This window comes from Pavona decussata, unplaced genomic scaffold (genome assembly GCF_977016875.1).
Source record: "Pavona decussata unplaced genomic scaffold, jaPavDecu1.1 SCAFFOLD_261, whole genome shotgun sequence".
In the NCBI taxonomy this organism is placed as follows: Eukaryota; Metazoa; Cnidaria; class Anthozoa; order Scleractinia; family Agariciidae; genus Pavona; species Pavona decussata.
In genome coordinates, this window is record NW_028145664.1 from 344,620 (window position 1) to 368,949 (window position 24,330).

The 24,330-nt window shown below is 38.5% G+C and overlaps 2 protein-coding genes across 3 annotated transcripts in view; both read left to right on the top strand.

The window, feature by feature from the left end:
- The window catches only part of LOC146456075 (ras-related protein Rap-1b-like), a 279,286-nt gene continuing 254,956 nt past the window's right edge, over positions 1–24,330 (top strand). The window contains exons 1-2 of one of the 2 annotated variants that reach the window (XM_085093526.1): positions 4–319; positions 6,353–6,580. In XM_085093526.1, coding sequence (XP_084949652.1) covers positions 6,557–6,580 — 24 coding nt within the window. In that variant the 5' untranslated portion in view covers positions 4–319; positions 6,353–6,556. Of the gene's footprint in view, positions 320–6,352; positions 6,581–24,330 lie in introns of both variants that reach the window. The other variant, XM_085093525.1, reaches the window with a different exon arrangement.
- On the top strand, positions 6,616–19,087 carry LOC146456076 (uncharacterized). Its single transcript, XM_085093534.1, has 5 exons — positions 6,616–6,619; positions 7,534–7,554; positions 7,924–7,976; positions 17,676–17,765; positions 18,290–19,087. The coding sequence occupies exons 1-5, from the start codon at positions 6,616–6,618 to the stop codon at positions 18,443–18,445; spliced, it is 324 nt and encodes a 107-aa protein (XP_084949660.1). The 3' UTR covers positions 18,446–19,087.

A 24,330-nucleotide genomic window follows, 5' to 3' on the forward strand; every position in this document is an offset into this window, starting at 1 on the left:
AATCATAATTCTAACGACCTCCATGCGCAATGCTAGCTTTTAAAATGAGTAATTAAGAAAGCGACTACATGTAGAGTCACTGAGTACCGGCAGCCATCTTGGATTTCATTCAGACTGGGAAGACTGGGCATGAACAAAGCCATTTTGGTCAGCAGATATTGCACTGCAGGCTCGGGAAAATACTCGTTTCATTTACATAAACTGAGATTTTTGGCGGGATTCGAGCGTTCAGGAGACATTTCCGCTGGATTTTTACCTCTGTTAAGCTAAAAAATGATGGATAAAAGCAGCAAATGTGGATAACTACTTTTATAAAGAGGTAAGATTGATGAAAGACTGCGTGAAAATGTGTGATTTTATAGATCTTCTGGGCGAGTAAGATTGATGAAAGGGTATCCGGTCAACTCGCTTGTCAGCTCTCCTACGTGGGCGACTTCTCTTCCTGACATAGGCGAGTTCACTTAAGTAATGTATGCCTTTTAAATAACTTTATTTTCTATCTAACTCGTTCTTTAATCCATAAACCTAAACAAGTAGTAGGCGAGTTAACCGGTAGGCGTAGGCGAGTTGGCATAGGCGCGTTTGCACGTAAGCGAGTTGAAAATGTGTGATTTTATAGATCTTCTGGGCGAGTGAAATTGCCCCTCTTGAATTTTATAGAGCAAATTGGAGATTTTTGAAGTAGACATTCCCTATTGATTTTTAATATCAAGCCTTTGCAGTTGTTTTAACGGGGTAATAAATATTATTATTTGTAGCCGGGTTAATATAATATCTTGGTATAAGCTGAAGACTTACGTGATCTTGATTTGAATGAAGTTACATGGAGATCATGATCAACTTCATGCCCATTGGGTGTATATTTTTGTAACTGCCACCTCAGATGTCAGTTAAAGGCTAAATACCCTCATTTTACTCAGAAACTAACAAGATCACTGTAATCACTCAGAAGAACTCACTTAAAGCGCTCAATTTTCTGTTCGTAAAACGATATAAATTGCTTCATCTTTTCTACAAACTTTTAGTATTAGTTAGGGTGTGTTGTATTTGAATGAAATCCGATATAGATCCCTGGTTGATTATTCCACTGTTTTATTTATTTGCTGCTGTAACACAATCGCACCCTCGTTGCTCTTTCACCCAGTCTTTAAAGGGAAAGATTTTCGTAATTTTTTGAGTAAAGATATAAACAAATCATCTAGACGCCCTCAGGCTCGTAATCTAAATTCTTCTTGCTCCCCATATTTCTTAGGGACAAAGGAAGAGAAAAAATTTAGACGACAATCTTGAAGCCAAGAACCCAGAAAAGGAAAAATAATTTACGTTTGTAATCGAACCCGGTTAATCGAACAACAAATCATCTCATTGCCGCCTTTGAAATCTACATTTAAAAGAGTCACAATCAAACTCTCCCTCAACGGAAACAGGATAATTTTATCGATTCAATAACGATCGATGAATCCGATAAAATCAATAACATTAACACTTCGTCGGCGTGTGAGTATCGAATTTTATCGATTGACCGATAAAATCGATATCGTTTATGTTCAATTTATCGATAGATATCGATTTATCGAATGATTTTCCGATATCAATTTTTATCGATTGACTACCCCGGGTCAAGACTGTGCTGAAGTCACCAAATCCTGCTCAACAAGATAAGTCACTTATGACCGTTGGACTCTATTTTAACTGACTCAGGAACAAATTACCAAATAACTCAACTTCCCTTTTCAACAATGTAAACATCCTCCTGTGGAAGATGTTTAAAGTTTTTGTTGTATTATTTTTATGGTGATTGTATTGTATTTTTATCTTATTTTATGTTATCATAATCCTATGGTAATTTCTGTTATAATCTCACATATTATAATAAGTTTTCTTAGATGATTAATGCCGAAAAGCCCCTTTGGGGAGTGTTAATAAAATTTGTATTCTATTGTAAAGTGGATGAAATTTTCACACTTGGTCTCTGGAAAAGCACCCAATCAAAATACTGTACATCCACAGTAATAATATTATAAGGGCCTGGAAAGGAGATTTGGGGGCCACAGTAAATACACTGTACTATTACAAGATCAGAGACTGTGGAGGGGGTGGGACCGGGGGGGGGGGGGGACTTCAGCCCCACTCCCCTTACTTTTTGGAGAGTGAAAGGAATATTTTAGTTTTCTACATGCATCAGTTACAGAAAAAACTAACATACAAATTGTTAAGTATTTTATGAGAGACATGATAAGTGAATTTATCAACACACACCCCTTCTTATGAATCCGGCAACCAGTGAAACATGATTGACCTTTTCGTAATAAATTAGTGTCAATAAATTAAGACTGTAAAATAATCATTTTTCTTTGCTGGATTAGTGAAAGAGTGATGGCCAGATAGGACAGAGGCACAAATAATTATAAATAGCCTAAACACGATGCTCAAGGAGATTTGCCATAATTCTAGCAAAGTCTAGCATGAATTTTGTGCGGTTTAAAAAAATAAAACTAGTTCTCTTTTCAAACCTTTTAATGCACCATTTCAATTCATTTTTTTCTTTTCAATTTGAAACGTTTTATACTACATTTAGCTTATTTTATGCAGTATTTATCCTGTAGTATATTCAATAATTTTTATGTATACTAATTTCAGTTTATAACAGTTACAAAATTATATGTATTTAGCTACAATAGTTTTCATCACTGAAAAATATCATTCTCAGTAATAGCAAATAACTGTGAATGTAAAGCCTGATCACAGAAAAGTAATAAATTAGTGTGTCCCTTCAGTCACTAAATGTGGTCAAAGCCTTTAGTATAATTTTAAGCTTTATAATAATTATTAAAGCTGTTTCCATAGCATTTTATGGCAAAGCATGATCAGTGAAATGTTTTCATCAATGAATTCTATGGATTTTGTCTTTCCATCAAATTCCATGGAAATTCATTATGAATGCAGTTGTGTTCCATGGAACTTTTGCCTACGGAATTCCATGGAAAATTTTCCATTAAATTCCATGCAGCAACTCCATGGAGCTATCTCCATGGAATTCCATGGGGTTATTTCACGATTTTTACTGTCCAAAGGTGGTTGTAGTTGTATTACCAGGGGTTCTGCTGTACATGTACATGTACTTTTAAAACTTAACCTCATTTTCAACATCAGCTTATAATTCTCCAGTTTTCACTAACAGTTCCTAACCACAAAAACAACACTTTGTACATGTATGTTCTCCTTTTCATTTTCTTCTTTTCTCGATGGGATCCTATTATAATCTGGTGGTACATGTATAACCAGGTTGTGAACTAAACCATGTCTTGTTGTACTCTTTCCACATATTGGGTGTTAGGGGACACACATAGAAAGGAGGATGCATCTGAGTTGTGGAGAGTGATCTGTAGTGAGAGACAAGCAAAACTATTAATTTTGTGTTTTGTAAAGTCTTATACATGTCTGTTGCTAATGTGTACTGTAATTGAAGAGCTGAGAGCATAACCAACTTATGTCGAGTTTTAGCCCAGTTTTCGATTTCGCTCGGATTTGTCCCAATTTTTGCTCTCCCTGGTTGTGAAAACATTTCGCGGTTTTACAATCGTGTACAAAACTCCTTGAGAAAACCAAACACAAACTGAAACAGCGCAAAAACCACTTGTTTACTATTTCTCTCTTGTTAATTCTACCACAGAACTTTACTTCTCTCTCCCACTCCCTTCCCCTATACAATGACAACCGAAAACAGATGTAGAAACCACTCACTCACTGTTTCTCTCTTCTTAATTCTACCACAGTTATTCTCCCACCCCCCCTCCCCCTTATGCAATGTTGATTTGGAAGGTGATGCTTGCCAGGAGACTGTTCGTGACCCAGAGAACAACATTGAGTTGGGGGGGGGGGGGGGGGGAATGTGGTGGTTTCCTTGTTTACTAGTGAACGTGCTTGGAAGGGTAATGTTGTTAGAGATGTTGTCCACGTCGTACTCGTCGGTTAAGAAGACTCAGACCGCGTGTTCTTGTTGTAAGGTAACCGTGCGTATTTGGGAAGTGGAAACATTGGAATGTAAGTTACGGCTTTCGGTCAGCCAAGTCCTATGGTGCATATTTTCGCTTTGTGCATTAACGAAGTCAAGAAAGTTACTCTTTTTAGCCGTAGGTTAAGTGTGGCGCAAATAGCTTTCGCGTGATTTCAGCAAAATGCTAGTTCCAATTTTGTGTTTTCCTTTCGGGGCGATAAAACCAACTAGTAGCATAACGAACTTGAAGCAACACTGTGACATTATTTCATTAACATGGTTGTAACTTTTCACTTAACCGTAAGGGAAAATAACTGCATTTCATACAAAGGCCAGTCTCTTGAAAGCCAGTAAGGCCGTAAGTCACGCAGTGCGTACCATAGAACTTGTTTTCTTTCAATGCTTAACAGTTCTCGCCCTCAGTTCTCGCTTATTCAAATCGTGTTGCAGGAAAGGAAATGGCTTGTTTCAAGATAAACTTTTCTCTCAATGAAAAACCGATTTGTTGCCCTTCTATTCTACCTCTTTTGATCACAGCAAAAGTGCGTGTTAGTAATTTGGCAACAGTTCTCGCCCATGTCGCAATAAAGAAACTAATTGAATTTTGAATTATTTTTACGTAATGGGGTGAGAACTGTCGGAAAATAGATTTCCTCTGAGAAACACCTTTAGGAAAGCATTTCAACATGGCGATCTAATGATAAACAAAGCATTTACACGCTGCCAAAGGTAAAACATTGCCAACGAACATATATAAATGACTTTTTAGTGGTGAGAACTGTGGCCGAGAAATGTGCGGACATTTTGATGACGTATTGTATCTGACGTGCGTTTCTTACATTCCTGTCACGCACGTAGTAGTTTGTAACAATCAAATGAGAGTGTAACAGAATTCTTTTCGTTTCTCCCGCAAGAAAGACCGCTTTCGTGTGCCGTGGTTCAAAGACAACAAGTTTACATTTAATACAAATATTAATACTCAATGCACTATCCTTTTGGTCATCCATAGTGACTATAATGTTATCGATTTTTCTTTAGAAGATGGTAACAATTCCCAATGGGCATTAATATGAAACACAAATCAGCGGAAAAAAATACTGAACAATGTTTTTCAATCGAATTGAAGTTCACATGCAAAAATTCGGACAAATCCGAGCAAACTCGAAAAACGGGCTGAAATTCGACATAAGTCGGTTATGCTCCCAGCACTTCAATTAACAGGTGTATTCTAGAAAATGGTTTCTGTGGACCCACCAGGCCCCATTGGAGACCTTAAGGCTGGGTGCCCCACAGGGCGTTGTTGAAAGATTACATAGCCGGCAATGGTCGCCTGTGTGTAAGCTACATGTACGATGATGCACCCCCAAATGCACCCAATCTCGAATTTGGTACTTCATATAAAACAGGCCTTTTGTTGTTTTCATATGACTTCATGTTTAACCCTTAAAGCCCTAATATCAAAGGACAAACTCTCCTGTCTTGTCCTTATATTTTTCTTATACAAGTACTGGGTAGCAGTTATTAAAATATCAAGAGAATTCATCTTGGGTGATCGTATCCTTTATTCTCATGACCTCAGGGATTGAATAAACATTAATTTTACCAGGAGAAATTTGATGCTGATCACTCTTAGGGCTTAAAGGGTTAACAGAATTACATGTATGTGTGTTTTCGTGAGAATTAAGGTTAGGGGACACCTTATCAAACAGTTCGTGAATCTCATTAGCATGCACTTCTGGACATATCTCAGTCATTGATGCATGCGCCTTCTGTCTTGGTCATGATTTTTTGTTCGATCACGTTTTTGTATCAACAAACTTAATTTGCTGTGCAATTTTGCAGTGAATTTATCCCGGATGTACATCAAATTTGACTTCTCTGCACCCTGTGGGTACCCAGGTTATTTCTGCTTCAACTGCAGAATATACTGTCTTGATTTAACACCACATACTGTAGCATTTTCAGGTGTGTGGTGTGCAACAAATTTCAAAATTAACCATATTTGCAGTGGGCATTAGTTTTAATTGTCAAATCTCTGATTTGTAATAGGAATACATACTGTACAATGCAGCTTTAGCACAGACATGCACTGCAGCAAAGTTTATGTGCTTATCGACTACTAATTGATGATTTTTTTCTAATTTCATATTATGTTGGGTTACATTGCCTCCATACGTGAGAGTGCCATATATGTACATGTAATTGTAGGTTTCAGACACCTCTTGCAGAATTTGACCCAAACTGTGTAAAATAAATGACAGCTGTGATGTTACTCTTGTAAAAGGACAAAGGTGATGAAATCACCAGTTTTATAAAATTAGTTGTTAATTTTAATTCTACAATCTTTTAATGCAGATTGAATATAATGGCAAATTATATGATGTGGAGATAGTTGATACAGCAGGGCAGGAAGAATACAGCTCATTCCGTGATTCATCAGTAGCGACAGGTGATGCATTCTTAGTGTTGTTTGCCATCAGTTCTGTATCCAGTTGGCACGAACTCCAGGATCTCAGAAGCAAGATCATCCAAGATCATCAACTCACTTCAGCTATCCCGATGGTCATTGTTAGTAATAAGTTGGTAAGTTAATCTTCTATACGTTTACATGTACATTGATGGGTCAGTTACATGTACATATGTAGTTTCTTAAGAAACTATAGTGCTGTGCAGTGGGGATTGGAAACGAATGTTTGGTTTTATCAACAGAGTTAATCAGGTAATTCAGACACCATTCATATGTAAAGAGATTCAAGTGCTGATGTTTCCAGTGTTAGTCCTTTGTACATGCACATGTAAGAGGGAATCACAAAAGGCTCACGGTTGAAACATCAGTTACTCGAATCTCTTAACAGTGGCCAAATTGCATGTACCTAATATCAAGTGTGTTGGTAAAATCTAAAATTTTGTTTCTGCTATACATTTACATATACAGTCTCTGGAGAGCAGGGATGACGCAGTGCTGAGAGCACTCGCCTCCCACCAGTGTGGCCCAGGTTCAATTCCCAGACTCGGCGTCATATGTGGGTTGAGTTTGTTGTTGGTTCTCGTCTTTGCTCCAAAAGGTTTTTCTATGGGTGCTCCGGTTTTCCCTTCTCCTCAAAAACCAACACTTCTTAATTCAAATTCGATCTGGAAAGTGTCCCCAATTAGTGCTCTGCTCTAAATTAAAATACATAGGACACTTAAATGAAGTGATTTATTTATTGTATTGAATTTTTATCACTGAGTTGCTGGCCTACCGTAAATTATCTGATATTACAAGAAAAAATAAATAAATAAATAAATAAATAACCAAGTGTAAACAGATAGGATGCAAATAAATAGTATGATAAATGTGCAGCGCTGTACACCTGATTAACAAGCTACATGTTTCTATTTTAGACCTGCTGGAAATGACACTGTGAACCTCGAGACAGATCCAACATACATGTATGTGGGAACCCAAATGAGTTCTGTTTCCACTGGTCCCTGCTTCCCTTTAACCAATTAAGAGGTCAAGATAACTGATACACAATTCCCATTTCTCATTCTAGGATTTAGAAGAGGAAAGAGAAGTAATGAAAGATGAAGTGTTTTACAATAACTGTCCAAATTCCCGCGCGCTGATTGGCTCGTAACTATTGTCTATAAGAGTACAGACAATAAAAATGACGTCAGGTGTAACGCGCGCGCTTTCTCAACGAAAAAAAAAGCCAATTCCGCTACACGTTTTCCATGTTATTGTAAAAAACAAATCGACGGCAGTTTTCTATGGTCTATACTCTTATAGACCATAAAATGACGCCATAAAATGTCCAAAACTTGGCAGTGAAACCACTCGCCTGCGGCTCGTGGTTCCACTTGAGTTTTGAACATTTTTTGACGTCATTTTATGGTCTATAAGAGTATAGACCATAGAAAACTGCCGTCGATTTGTTAATTAGAATACTGCAATTCATCTGATGTGAACATCCCATTAATTGAGACATCAGCCAAGGTAGGTTACACTGTTACAAGGTGGAATGATTACCAAAGGTTGGTTCCAAGTAGCTGTATAATCCTTTTCTAAAACAAAGTACAATACTTCAGAACAACCTCGTGGTCCGTAAATGACCCAAAACGTATTCTCAATCCTGGTACACTGTAGGCCATGTGACCCAAAACAAAACAAAAAAAACTTCATATACAGCAGTCAAAGCATCCTTCACATCAGAAGTCTTAAAATATTTTTGTAGCATTAGGCAACATAAACCTTTTAATAGTGATATCAGGCCGATGGAGTCAAGTCCAAAGAAGTCTTGGTGAAAGTTACTGTGAACGGAAACTCATGATCAGTGGCTGATAACGTGGCTAGCTGTTGGTACATTTTGAGTTGGCTGCAGAACAGAAACCCTTGTGAAGATGAGCCATCACGAGCCAGAGTTAACCGGATGTGAAAAAATTCGCCAATTCTGGTTGCTAAGGGGTGACGTCACAAATCTGCTTAGTAGCCGTCATCGTATTCGATTTGCGGTCATTTGCGGTTTCACGGTTGGAGCTTGCGGTTACGAAGTCATAGCAGGAAGGAATTATTGTTTTATGTTGAAATAAATCTTACCAAGAGCGCAGTGGCATATTGGGAAAAGTAGCTCGCTCTTCCCCTTTCTCATGGACAAGCTATATGGCAACTTTCGACTGTCTTGGAATTGAATTGTGTTCAAGTGAGCCCTTAGAGAGTTTGTTGTTCTTCGATCGTGCGATTATGTAAGACGTCAGTTTCACCGAGCATATTTCATGAGGTAAGGCCAGGTAATCCGTAAGCGGCAAATGTTCGCGGATAAAAATGGCGGGCTTTTAGATCGAAGGTTATACAAAGAAAAAGCTGTCATATGCATCTTTATTCAGCGTTGTGTTAGTCGTCCGTCGCCCCAGTTCCAAAGTAATCAACATAACGATTATTGCATTGATCAGTCGATTTATTTCGGTCAAGACCAGCAAAGATCACTAAGCAAGGTCTGCTGCGAAATCAAGATCAAATCACGGTTTTGCTTCAAAGATGTCGATGTACGAATTACCTGCTCTTTACGGAAAAATTGTTCCGGTATTAACTTCAAGCGTCCGTCGAAAAGATGTTATGAACTAAGACGAAGCACTAAAATCCAGGCCCAAATATTATTTTTCTCAAATTGTAGGGCATGGTTTTACTGAATTTAGAAAAGGTCAGGCGCAATATATCCTTTGAATTGCGGCTCATTAAGCTTAACTTTGAGATGCATGTAAAACCAGGCGGACATTTTAGTTTAATCTTGATATTTTTTGTAGAGTGATTTCTTTCTGGTAAGACATGTGGATTATTTAAGACGCCATTCTAAAGAAACACTGTATTGAAACACCTTATTGGCTGACCCGGGTTGAGGTCCTGTATCCAGGAGTGCTTCTGGGATATACAACAAAAACAATATAATAATATCCCTGAAAGGCGGATGTTAAATCCTTTCTGGTCCATCCAGGGTGAAGCATCATTGTAAACAGTAGAAATAATTTGTTCAGTTGTAAACAATAAAACTAACACAAATATTACTTTTATTACCACTTCTGGGTTATCTAGGGTGAAGTCCTAACATTGTTCTATGCTCAGGTGCTTCATGTGAGATATATAACATAAATGATTTGATTTTTTAGGCGCACATTATAAACTTAGACGGATGTCAAAATTATTATAACCTTTCTGGTTCAGCCAGGTTGATGTCCTTTAAGCATCACTGTATGCTTGAGCGCTTTGGGATATATAGAATAAAATATTTTTAGGCGAACATTATAAACCTAGGCGGATGTTATATACATTTCTGGTTCATTCAGGTTGATGTCCTAGCATGACTGTATGCTTGAGCACTCTGGGATATATAACACAGACAATGTAAATTTTTTAGGCGAACATTATAAACCTAGGCGGTTGTTATATATCTTTCTGGTCCATCCAGGTTGATGTCCTAGCATGACTGTATGCTTGAGCACTCTGGGATATATAACACAGACAATGCAAATTTTTTAGGCGAACATTATAAACCTAGGCGGTTGTTATATATCTTTCTGGTCCATCCAGGTTGATGTCCTAGCATGACTGTATGCTTGAGCACTCTGGGATATATAACACAGACAATGTAAATTTTTTAGGCGAACATTATAAACCTAGGCGGTTGTTATATATCTTTCTGGTCCATCCAGGTTGATGTCCTAGCATGACTGTATGCTTGAGCACTCTGGGATATATAACACAGACAATGCAAATTTTTTAGGCGAACATTATAAACCTAGGCGGTTGTTATATATCTTTCTGGTCCATCCAGGTTGATGTCCTAGCATGACTGTATGCTTGAGCACTCTGGGATATATAACACAGACAATGCAAATTTTTTAGGCGAACATTATAAACCTAGGCGGTTGTTATATATCTTTCTGGTCCATCCAGGTTGATGTCCTAGCATGACTGTATGCTTGAGCACTCTGGGATATATAACACAGACAATGTAAATTTATTAGGCGAACATTATAAACCTAGGCGGATATTATATATCTTTCTGGTCCATCCAGGTTGATGTCCTAGCATGACTGTATGCTTGAGCACTCTGGGATATATAACACAGACAATGCAAATTTTTTAGGCGAACATTATAAACCTAGGCGGTTGTTATATATCTTTCTGGTCCATCCAGGTTGATGTCCTAGCATGACTGTATGCTTGAGCACTCTGGGATATATAACACAGACAATGTAAATTTATTAGGCGAACATTATAAACCTAGGCGGATATTATATATCTTTCTGGTCCATCCAGGTTGATGTCCTAGCATGACTGTATGCTTGAGCACTCTGGGATATATAACACAGACAATGCAAATTTTTTAGGCGAACATTATAAACCTAGGCGGATATTATATATCTTTCTGGTCCATCCAGGTTGATGTCCTAGCATGACTGTATGCTTGAGCACTCTGGGATATATAACACAGACAATGCAAATTTTTTAGGCGAACATTATAAACCTAGGCGGATATTATATATCTTTCTGGTCCATCCAGGTTGATGTCCTAGCATGACTGTATGCTTGAGCACTCTGGGATATATAACCCAGACAATGTAAATTTTTTAGGCGAATATTATAAACCTAGGCGGATATTATATATCTTTCTGGTCCATCCAGGTTGATGTCCTAGCATGACTGTATGCTTGAGCACTCTGGGATATATAACACAGACAATGCAAATTTTTTAGGCGAACATTATAAACCTAGGCGGATATTATATATCTTTCTGGTCCATCCAGGTTGATGTCCTAGCATGACTGTATGCTTGAGCACTCTGGGATATATAACACAGACAATGCAAATTTTTTAGGCGAACATTATAAACCTAGGCGGATATTATATATCTTTCTGGTCCATCCAGGTTGATGTCCTAGCATGACTGTATGCTTGAGCACTCTGGGATATATAACACAGACAATGTAAATTTTTTAGGCGAACATTATAAACCTAGGCGGATATTATATATCTTTCTGGTCCATCCAGGTTGATGTCCTAGCATGACTGTATGCTTGAGCACTCTGGGTATATAACACAGACAATGCAAATTTTTTAGGCGAACATTATAAACCTAGGCGGATATTATATATCTTTCTGGTCCATCCAGGTTGATGTCCTAGCATGACTGTATGCTTGAGCACTCTGGGATATATAACACAGACAATGCAAATTTTTTAGGCGAACATTATAAACCTAGGCGGATATTATATATCTTTCTGGTCCATCCAGGTTGATGTCCTAGCATGACTGTATGCTTGAGCACTCTGGGATATATAACACAGACAATGCAAATTTTTTAGGCGAACATTATAAACCTAGGCGGATATTATATATCTTTCTGGTCCATCCAGGTTGATGTCCTAGCATGACTGTATGCTTGAGCACTCTGGGATATATAACACAGACAATGCAAATTTTTTAGGCGAACATTATAAACCTAGGCGGATATTATATATCTTTCTGGTCCATCCAGGTTGATGTCCTAGCATGACTGTATGCTTGAGCACTCTGGGATATATAACACAGACAATGCAAATTTTTTAGGCGAACATTATAAACCTAGGCGGTTGTTATATATCTTTCTGGTCCATCCAGGTTGATGTCCTAGCATGACTGTATGCTTGAGCACTCTGGGATATATAACACAGACAATGTAAATTTTTTAGGCGAACATTATAAACCTAGGCGGATATTATATATCTTTCTGGTCCATCCAGGTTGATGTCCTAGCATGACTGTATGCTTGAGCACTCTGGGATATATAACACAGACAATGCAAATTTTTTAGGCCAACATTATAAACCTAGGCGGTTGTTATATATCTTTCTGGTCCATCCAGGTTGATGTCCTAGCATGACTGTATGCTTGAGCACTCTGGGATATATAACACAGACAATGCAAATTTTTTAGACGAACATTATAAACCTAGGCAGATATTATATATCTTTCTGGTCCATCCAGGTTGATGTCCTAGCATGTCCGTATGCTTGAGCACTCTGGGATATATAACACAGACAATGTAAATTTTTTAGGCGAACATTATAAACCTAGGCGGATATTATATATCTTTCTGGTCCATCCAGGTTGATGTCATAGCATGACTGTATGCTTGAGCACTCTGGGATATATAACACAGACAATGCAAATTTTTTAGGCGAACATTATTAACCTAGGCGGATATTATATATCTTTCTGGTCCATCCAGGTTGATGTCCTAGCATGACTGTATGCTTGAGCACTCTGGGAGATATAACACAGACAATGTAAATTTTTTAGGCGAACATTATAAACCTAGGCGGTTGTTATATATCTTTCTGGTCCATCCAGGTTGATGTCCTAGCATGACTGTATGCTTGAGCACTCTGGGATATATAACACAGACAATGTAAATTTATTAGGCGAACATTATAAACCTAGGCGGATATTATATATCTTTCTGGTCCATCCAGGTTGATGTCCTAGCATGACTGTATGCTTGAGCACTCTGGGATATATAACACAGACAATGCAAATTTTTTAGGCGAACATTATAAACCTAGGCGGTTGTCCATCCAGGTTGATGTCCTAGCAGCAATATAATATTTTTAGGCTCCCCCCCCCCCCCCTCTCCCCGACTGACCCTCAAAAATTAAGATTTTTTGATAATTAACTGGCAAATGCACCACTGCCGGGACAAAATAGTTGTTCAAATGCCCCGGGGTGGTAGCTAAAACATGTAAAAAAATGTTTTATTTTGTTTGTTTCTCGTCTTACTTTCAGTAAAATCTAAGCTAATTCAGGCCAAATCAAGTCCTAGCTGGGTCTTGTTTCCCGTAGTTAGTGCAAAAATAGGTCATTCTACAGCTCTAGCGTCCCATTTTATGTCTTATCTAGACATGTTCATAAAGAAACTTAGTGTATTTGTCAATGAATTTGTCATTAAGGAAGCGACAATGCTGAAGGGTGAAAAAAGGTGAGATGGTCAAATGCCCCGGGGTAATTGGGTGGAAGGCTAATGCCCGACCCACCGGGATGGACTGTGTGGGAAAATTCCCCGCTATTGCCCGGGGGGGGGGGGGGATGGGCACAGCTGGAATTGACTGATGCATAAACAATAAATCCCAACCCACAAGCGATGGGTGTGGGATTATCTGGTCTCTAAACGCGTTAACTGGTGGTCTTATTTTACGTCCCCACCCCCTCCCCCTTCTGTAGCTTTTAAATAAACGACGTACTTTTCTTAGACTTCTTACGTATTTCTTTTTCTTGTCCCTGAGTACCACAAATGTCCAGAGATGCACCTCACCCCGAATTTGGGTACTTCACATTAGACAGACCTTCTTGTCAGTTTTCATATTATATCGTATTAAAAACTGAATCATTGTATAGATGCAATTCGAGTGATTTGATTGGCTTAGCGGCCATGGTATATACGAGAAATGGCGACCATTAAATTGTCTGCTTGTTATTCTTGCACAGTGAAATCAGTAAGATCTAGCAATATTTCTTGATTTTTTTAAATAAAACAATTATTCCATTTGCGCTTGTTGGATATGAGATGATTTTTAAATAATAGCCAACTCGGTGCTACGCGCCTCGTTGGCTATCTATCATCTCATATCCAGCGCGCGCTCTTGGAATAATTGTTAAATGTTTGACAGAATTATTTGCGTTTTAGTAAGAATTTACGGTAGGGGACATCTTGTGATGTCAGACATTTAATGCATCTCATTGGCGTTCATTTGTGGACATCACTTCACAAATGTCAAAGAACACCTCAAGAATTCAGAAAAATGCAAAGATTGTGAAACGGCATGCGTATGGCTCAAAGGGTCTGTTGTGACTTATTTAAGCATAAAAACAGGCGCGAATTCAATGTCTGGGTCCACCACGTACATTAATACGATAAACAAGACGTGAAAGAGGCTCTACATTTTTTACGATTACCACAAAAAACCAAACTTCTGCTAAGGAAAGGGATATTAGAAAACTTAGAGGGTATAACGTCTAGTCAATTTATTTGATAGCCGAAAGCTCATGTTTTTAATCTTTTTAACCAGAGAACGTTTCTTAATCCAATATGTCTTATCCTTGTTACAGCTCTATTTTTACTAGTATATTTTAGCTTATTTTGTTTGGTAGCCTTTTCTAGTACTTGTGTGAGCCCAAGGTTAACGCACGCGTGCCGATTTATTGGGCCGAATTTTGTTTGGCCGATTTAGCATGAGTTGATTTACACATAACGATTTATCACATCAAGAAAGTGAATAAGTGGACGAAATCGACCCGATTGATAAAACTTGATCGCAATGGAACTGCTTGTATAAACCTTGCTAAATATGAAATCTGTCAAAGAGCAGCAGAATTTATAAATCGAGCAGATCTTAAGCCCGCGCTATATCAGTAAAAAAAAAAAAAAAGAAAGCTCAGGCCGACAATTTGCAGTGTGCATACGAATAAGCCAACTAATCGGATCGATTTACATTCCTTTGCTGAAACATTTTCCGTATCTCCAAGGATCTCCAAGTTAGTCAGGGTTCCCAGTGTTAACGACATATTTGCCTCCTTCTATTCCTGTGTGGCGGGCGATTAAAGTCACGATTCCGTTTTTCATTACGTATTAATCTGAATTTCTGCGAAAAGATTCCACTACTGAACTGTTGCGTGCCCCGAAACAGACTGTAGTAAAACATGTCATGCGGGATCCGTTTGCAGACACGTCATATCTCGAAAGAAATTTAATTAAAAGCTTGCAAAAAAGAACTTTTAGGCGCAAGGATTATAACACTTTCGCGTTAAAATTAACGCCGCAAGCGAGACAGAAGAAATGCCAGAATGGATTCTATTACATTGGAATGCTCCGAGTTATTTGACGTCCCGTGGAGAAACCAGGCAAATTGCCTGGTATCTCCAAGGGGTGCCGAAGTTTTATTTTCGTTGCTAAGAACCTCTGGCTCGTTATGTGTTATCAGTGTGGCTAATCGTTAGAATTTTTTGTGAGGTTGCACCGTCACTGTATTCTACGGTGGCCCATATATGCAATGCACAAATAACAATTCCAGTGCATAAATATTGATCTTAATACATTAATTTAACTTATTCAGTTCACAATTTCATTTTCTAATACACGGACATGTTTCTCAGTGCACAAATATATAAATTATTTTTTCAATGCACAAATATATTTTTCAGTGCACAAATGTATTCTTCAGTACACAAATACTGTATGTTTCAGTGCACAAATATGTTTCCCAGTGCACAAATATATTTTTCAGTGCACAAATAAGTTTCCCAGTGCACAAATATATTTTTCAGTGCACAAATATGTTTCCCAGTGCACAAATATATTTTTCAGTGCACAAATATGTTTCCCAGTGCACAAATATATTTTTCAGTGCACAAATAAGTTTCCCAGTGCACAAATATATTTTTCAGTGCACAAATATGTTTCCCAGTGCACAAATATATTTTTCAGTGCACAAATATGTTTCCCAGTGCACAAATATATTTTTCAGTGCACAAATATGTTTCCCAGTGCACAAATATATTTTTCAGTGCACAAATATGTTTCCCAGTGCACAAATATATTTTTCAGTGCACAAATAAGTTTCCCAGTGCACAAATATATTTTTCAGTGCACAAATAAGTTTCCCAGTGCACAAATATATTTTTCAGTGCACAAATAAGTTTCCCAGTGCACAAATATATTTTTCAGTGCACAAATATGTTTCCCAGTGCACAAATATGTTTCCCAGTGCACAAATATATTTTTCAGTGCACAAATAAGTTTCCCAGTGCACAAATATATTTTTCAGTGCACAAATATGTTTCCCAGTGCACAAATATATTTTTCAGTGCACAAATAAGTTTCCCAGTGCACAAATATATTTTTCAGTGCACAAATAAGTTTCCCAGTGCACAAATATATTTTTCAGTGCACAAATATGTTTCCCAGTGCACAAATATATTTTTCAGTGCACAAATATGTTTCCCAGTGCACAAATATGTTTCCCAGTGCACAAATATATTTTTCAGTGCACAAATAAGTTTCCCAGTGCACAAATATATTTTTCAGTGCACAAATATGTTTCCTAGTGCACAAATATATTTTTCAGTGCACAAATAAGTTTCCCAGTGCACAAAACTATTCCTGGCACCCAATGGGCTAAAAATGGCCGAAAGACCCTGAGACTGCACTGTCATTGAGGCCTGGTCGCGTTGTTTGCCGCGCTTTCGATCAGTTGTCATTTTTAGCCCATTGGGTGCCAGGAATAATTTTGTGCACTGGGAAACTTATTTGTGCACTGAAAAATATATTTGTGCACTGGGAAACATATTTGTGCACTGAAAAATATATTTGTGCGCTGGGAAACTTATTTGTGCACTGAAACATATTTGTGAACCTGAAAAATACATTTGTGCACTGAAAAATATATTTGTGCACTGAGAAACATGTCCGTGTATTAGAAAATGATAATGTGAACTGAATGAGTTAAATTAATGTATTAAGATCAATATTTATGCACTGGAATTGTTATTTGTGCATTGCATATACGGGCCACCGTAGTATTCAGTATGAGGCCGATAGCAGAATTACCACAATGGATATTTACCTTCATAATCACCATAAAATCGTAGTATTTACCTCAAACACCTTAAAAGTACAGATATTGTTATTCCGATATCTTTATTTTTAAAGTGAACATCAACTGCCGTTAATGTGTTAAAAGCACCCAAGAATATAAACTAAAAAGTATCAAAAATTGGAGCAATCGTTGTTCCCTGGAAAGGATTGGTTAAAGGTCAAGTTGGGTAAAAACTCATCAAAGTAAGGTAAACAAGGTGTTATCAACACCAAATAAAATTCCTTTAGCTATTTTAACCCCTTAAAAATTGCGTTGTAAATATTTTTTCATCACTGACAATTTTCGTCATCTAACAAACGTTGAAACCTTAATCACAATGGGTCACTAAACAGAAGAAGTGAACACCAGTTGGTAGAAAACGGATCTGAAAAATACCTACGAGAAACGGACCTCTTCTATGTTAAATCCATACAAGTTTTCAGACTATATACCAGTATCGTTAACATCTATACCCAGTGACCAGCACATACAATGTAACTTATAACGAATATACCTAGCCCCACTTTTATAGGTTGCTTTGATAGCAGATGAAATTTGTAATGTGGCGTTTTTTAAGTGTGGTGAAAAACGATTTCAAAACATTACGATCTTGTTCCCAAAGGTACAATGCATTTAGTCTGTAAGACTCTTTTTTTGCAGTAACATAGCTCGCCTTGGTGAAATTTGATCGCCACGTTTGACACACTTCTGCAAATTGTATGTGCCTGTTCATCTTTATTTACGGTGACCCGGCGATGGCATCCTTTAGAATAAATCCTGCTCTGGCAATACATGTACCAGCCATGATAGTTTATATTTTTCGGTTTACACTTGAAAACAGCACTGATATAACTGTGTTCTCTTCACGTCTAAAAGCGGCCTTCTTGTAGGTGTATTCACACTTGAAAACAATGAGATGCAGCTGTGTCACGCTTGAAAGCAGCCTTGATATAGGTTTATGCTTGAAAACAGGCCTTATACGAGTAAGGCAGTGTTCACGCTTAAAAGCAGCATTCATATAGGTGTTCACAATTGGAAACATGCCTGATTTAACTGTGTTATATAATTGAAAGCAGCCTAGGTGTTGCTGTGTTCACATGTCGCAGCACTGCCGCTGCTCTAACAATTGTTTTGTGTTTTCTTTAGACTGGCCTGAATGTCGGGCAATCATTCCAGCTGATGATGCAACAGATCCAGCGAATTCAGCCATCGTTGTTAGAAAGAACAGTAACCAGAAATCCTGGGAGCAAACCGGCCAAACCAGAAAAAATGTCTTTTACTCTAGGATTAGCATTTAAATAGGATTCATTTTGTAGTTTACATTTAGGAAAGGCTATTCATATTTCATTGCCGACAAAACATAGTAACCGGTTACTCCTCCTACATGGCAATTCTTCCTTAGTGGAGTTAAGTCGCCCATGCCATGGCTCCAATTTTACATACAAGTCACTATTTACTTTTGAGAGTGTCGCATTATTGCATCTGTTTATTTAAAGACAGGTACTTCTTTTATACGGGCATATTTTGACATTTTGGGCAACTTTATGGAAGGAGAGTTTGTATGTGGGCTAAGTAGCCGACATTCTAAGCAGCTTGTTTTCACATTACGATATCTGAACTTGCCTTTTCTCACGGATCTTTATGGGCAGTAGCTATCTTCAAATTTAGTCGTTGTTTTATAAATTATAGTGTCTCGTCTTTAGCCGGACTTTTCTTTTCTTTTCTTTTTTTTTTTCCTGGTCAACAAATGGTACTTGAAAATCAGTAGCAGGAGACGTATTGCTGGTTGGGTTTATTCTAAGGAAGACTCATTTACGCCTCAGAAACACGGGCCAAAATTACCTACGAGTCAACATTGTACTGCAAAGTAGATTCTTTCGATTTACTTCGATATAACATGTACCGAGAGAAGACTTGCGGAAATAAATAAATAATTCCCTGACAGCATTGTCGTTAGTGTGTTTGAAACCCCAGCTAAATGTTCCAACATTTCTGTGCATTTCGATGTAAGAATGTTTAGCACTCTGCTCCCCATTATGCTGGACCAGCGTATGTTGGTTGAATGCTCTGTGATCAGGCAATTTAGCTCGATGATTTAATTTGCGAGTAGACCCTTGCTTTTTCTTGGGGATAGTAAAGCGACCCAGCGTGTAGATTGCTTCCCAGGAGGAGACAAATTTTTTCCGCGCGCTCCACTTAACCATCTCTGGAAAAAAAATACTCGCAGTCAACAACGCATTTGTTGGAGGCAACAATTTTGGCGGCGTTTAAATTGAGCTTAAACACACCATGATTACTGAAAATTCCTCATAGCAAGCTTTGGAGTCACAGTAGAATCCCGCTGACTTCAACTCAGAAGGGAAACAAAAATAGTTCGAGTTAGCGGAATTGGTGTTGAATTTTAAGTTGTTGGAGGCTGTGCATTATTGAGATTATACGATTAGTTTGAATTATTCACGTTTAAAATTGCGGATAAGATAAGAACAGCATAAGGAAAGACCAAACCCCAAACTAGATGGTGGCCTCTGCCTGCACTCCCCTTCCTCAACCTCAAAGGATGGTCTCTTTATTGCATAGCCACTCCGCTATATAGCAGTAAAAAATAACGATGAGATTAGAACCTCATTTTTCTTGTTTATCTAGCAATGCTGACTCTTGCTAGCTGAATATTTCTGTGTCAACTCAAATTTAAAGCCAGTAAAATTGTGTTGGTAATGTTCACAGAAGAGCTGGTGTGTTCTATAGCCCCTACTCCAGACAAGGTGGATCTTCGAGCAAACTTGTTATGACCAGTTCTCTTAGTTAAGTAAACGAGATTAATATAGCTTTGTATCAAAATAGCCTTTGACAAGTCAATGTGTGAGAAAGCTAATATGTATATGAATTAGCATGAAGCCGAGTAGAATTAAGGATTAATTTTCACGCATATTTTAAAAGTTTTCGCAAATTAATCCTTAATTGTACGAGGACTCATCGCAATTACGTAACTATTATAGAGGGCAAAATTTTCTTAAAACAACACGGCTTCACACACTTGAGTTTTCCTGTAGTGCTGCCTACGGACGGACGGAAGTGACGTCATTTCTCGTATTGATGGGCTTATTAATTTCTCTTGGCTATGGTGCTCCCGGTGCGCAGCTTCGCCGCGCAGAGCACCGTTTTCAATCGCAATGGAACCAATTTAGTGAACGTTGTGAACATCGAGACAAGCAAATAAACCAGTGAAGTGTCGGAATCCTTGTGGACTTTCTTGTCTCATTTCTGTGTTTCAAGCTTTACAAATATATTTCAATCGTTTTGAAAAATATTCGTGGATAAACTAATTTTTGAACAATTTGTTTCGGGGCAGTTTTGTTCGCACCGCCCGGCTCCCATGCAGTTATAAACACACAGAGTTTACTTATGCCCTCAAAATCATGGGGTTTTTGACCTCTTTTGTTAAAAATTGTGAAATAAGACCTTCACTTTGCTACAAAATAATTCTAGAGCAACGAGAGAAGAGAAATCAACCCAATACTTGACAGGAACAACTCGTACTCTGTTCTAGCGCATTTTGGAAGTACAAAAATGCGAAAACGTGAAAAACATTAGCCTAACATTTTTTTCAAGTTTCAATTCATTCCGACCCACTCTGTCTCTGGCCAGAGGCACTAATCGACAGTTGTTTTGCACTGGGGTGATAATTTACGACAAAACTAGATAAATTTTTGGTTTTTGTTGTTAGACAAGCATTTTCTGGTTTTGAAATGACGTAAAATTTCCGTGATACTTACCCTTTAAAGATCACTGCCAAGCAACAAGGAGTGATTTTCCTGAGTTCTCCTTTTCTTGACGTTTACTTAGATTTCAGTAGGAGCAACATTGACTGAGTGAAATATTTTATGGGACACGAAACTGCTCTTAATTGAACTATGCTCTTGTAAGGGAATTCATCACAAGGCTGAAGTGTAGCCTCCCACGCAGTCGTGTTTTAGGGGATTCGTATTACCTCCTTGTGGGGAGGAGGTAATACGAGTCCCCTAAAAACGACTGCGTGGAAGGCTACGATGAAGTGATGATAGGAAGACGACCATCGAGTAAGTGACAGCATAGGTGCTCCAAGCTCGCGTCATTACTGGAGAGCGTGTAATAATTAATTACTAGTGGGACGATGACCTTTTGGGTGCAAGCAGTATTGGGTTACAAGCAGCCTTTGAGAATTTAAACGCGTTATAAGACTTTATATGGGAAATAAAATACTGTCGATTCTGAAGTTTAAATAACGCTAAATTTGATTGTCATTCAATAAAATAAATAAAACTGACTCACCTCTGGTGTATTCTTGTGCGTTTGGGGACTATTTTACCGTTACGGGCATTCTTTCAAATCACTGTTATTCCCTTCATAAGACGGAGATATCACGGTCATTTTCGAGTGTTCTCTTCACCTTTGATGACATGTTTTGTAGCTCGAGAAAAACCCACAGAATATTCAAATTTTGCTGTCTGTTGATATCTCGTCGCCTTGCCTTGCCATTGGTCGCTCATAATAATGGAGCTGGCCGAGATGTCGCTGTGGGGATGGGGTAAATGCTGTACATGAAATGACAGTACCACATGGGGAAGAGTTAATTTGACCTCGGACTCAAGCCCCGTATCCATTTTCAAAATCAACAGCTCTCGAAGAAAAGAAGCGATCGTGGAATCGGAAGCAGAAAATGCCCATTGCCAGCCAAGTGTGAGGAGATTTGGGATGACGAAGCATTCACCAAGGTTCGTAAATCATGGGGCTTTACTGTGAATCAGAATTCGCCGCTGGGATGGATTTTCGAGGCGCAAACCGCCTCTGAGCGGACTACACGAGCTAACGGTCGAAATCCAAGTGTGTTACCTTGACTCCGTCTTATGAGTGGAATAACAGTGATTTTAAAGAATGCCCGTAACGGTAAAATAATCCCCAAACACAGATTAATACACCAGAGGTGGGCCAGCTTTTTCATTTGTTTAAATGAAATTTAAATTAAGCGTTATTCAAGCTTTAGAATCGACAGTTTGAACACTTCATTCATTCAATATTTGTTAAACGAATGTTGGGCAAATGTTGAAAACGGGCCTTAACTAAAAAAATAGCCGATCCCGATATTTACCTACAGTATACATAATATTTTGATATTTGTTTTACCCACCCCCCCCCCCCCCCCCACCCACTCAAACATAACTATGTAGCTTAGAATGTCAGTTCAACTGAAATGGTTTTCCTTATTCCCCTGTATAACACGTATTATTAAATTCTTGTCCTCGGATAATGCATTTCCAGCGTTCTGATTGGTTCACTAAATCCCGGTTATCAGCTCATATACCTTAGTTTGACCTTATATGGAAAACGATTGCCCCAGGTGTTGCTAAGCTAATGTTTTTTTCGGCGGGAAGCGAAAGTTTCTTCGGAAAAATGGAGAAAAAAAAAAAAGAAAAGAAAGAAATGCCAGAAAATGCCATCGCAATATAACAACAACAAGATGCCTGCTCTACTGGCATTACGCGTGATGCTGGGGCTGATTCATTTATTCCAACTGTATGCTTCGCCGATTGATAAAACTATCCTTGCTAATGGAATAGTTTGAGTCACGACGATCGCGTTACGTTGTTTCCCTTGCGTTACGCTACTCAGGGTTTCAAGGGAAATTGCGGGAATTCCATTGCGATAACGTAAGCTTCTCAATGACCTCTTTTCAGTCTCGCGTCGTGGTCTAAGACTGTCAAACAAAGCACGATTCCTTCGCCAGGAATTTACCAATTTCCACCGTTTTAAATGTTGGGTGCTTCTTAGAAGTTATTCTTTCGATTTGCCGCTTCAAAATGGTGAAATTTCCGTTTGAAAACGGCACACTTGAGTCCAGAACATGTTAACAATATGGGGCCAAATTTAATCTGTTTTTAATAAATAGATCAAATGATGCGTTGACGTCACACAGGTAGGGGTGAGTGGGTCCCCTCCCTCGCGATATAAGCGACAAGAATGGATTTTGATTGGCCTGCTTCTGTTGAAGACAATCAGAACAATACACCCCGAGTAGGAGAGGGGTGAGTTTAATGAATAAATTAATGTACCGATTTGTAGCTACGAAGAAGAAAAAAAACAAGATGCCTGCTACACTGGCATTACGCGTGATGCTGGGGCTGATTCATTTATTCCAACTGTATGCTTTGCCGATTGATAAGACTATCCTTGCTAATGGAATAGTTTAAGTCACGACGATTGCGTTACGTTGTTTCCCTTGCGTTACGCGACTCAGACTATCACCGGAAATTTTAGCCTCCCACGCAGACGTTCTTAGGGCAGGAACGCGTGACGAACCCCCAAGAACGTCTGCGTGGGAGGCTACGGAAAATTTGTGAAATTCCATTACGATAACGTAAGCTTCTCAATGACCTCTTTTCAGTCTCGCGTCGTGGTCTAAGACTGTCAAACAAAGCACGATTCCTTCGCCAGGAACTCACCAATTTCCACCGTTTTACGTGTCGGGTGCTTCTTAGAAGTTATTCTTTCGATTTACCGCTTCAAAATGGTGAGATTTCCGTTTGAAAACGGCACACTTGAGTCCAGAACATGTTAAAACAATATGGTCCGACTATTTAATCCGTCATTAATAAATATATCAAATGATGCATTGACGTCACACAGGTAGGGGTGAGTAGGTCCCCTCCCTCACGATATAAGCGACAAGAATGGATTTTGATTGGCCTGCCTTTGTTGAAGACAATCAGAACAATACATCCCGAGTAGGAGAGGGGAGAGTTTAATGAATAAATTAATGTACCGATTTGTAGCTACTACGAAGAAAAAAAACAAGATGCCTGCTACACTGGCATTACGCGTGATGCTGGAGCTGATTCATTTATTCCAACTGTATGCCTCGCCGATTGATAAATCTATCCTTGCTAATGGAATAGTTTGAGTCACGACGATTGCGTTACGTTGTTTCCCTTGTATTACGTGACCCAGACTTTCACTGGAAATTTTTGAAATTCCATTACGATAACATAAGCTTCTCAATGACCTCTTTTCAGTCTCGCGTCGTGGTCTAAGACTGTGTAACAAAGCACGATTCCTTCGCCAGGAACTCACCAATTTCCACCGTTTTAAATGTCGGGTGCTTCTTAGAAGTTATTCTTTCGATTCACCGCTTCAAAATGGTGAGATTTCCGTTT

What these genes read in the sequence shown, in the direction of transcription:
- LOC146456076 (XM_085093534.1), top strand. An exon ending in TAATTGAGACATCAGCCAAG is followed by an intron (nt 7,977 to 17,675) that starts GTAGGTTACACT and finishes CCACTTTTATAG; the next exon opens with GTTGCTTTGATAGCAGATGA. An exon ending in TTACGATCTTGTTCCCAAAG is followed by an intron (nt 17,766 to 18,289) that starts GTACAATGCATT and finishes TGTTTTCTTTAG; the next exon opens with ACTGGCCTGAATGTCGGGCA.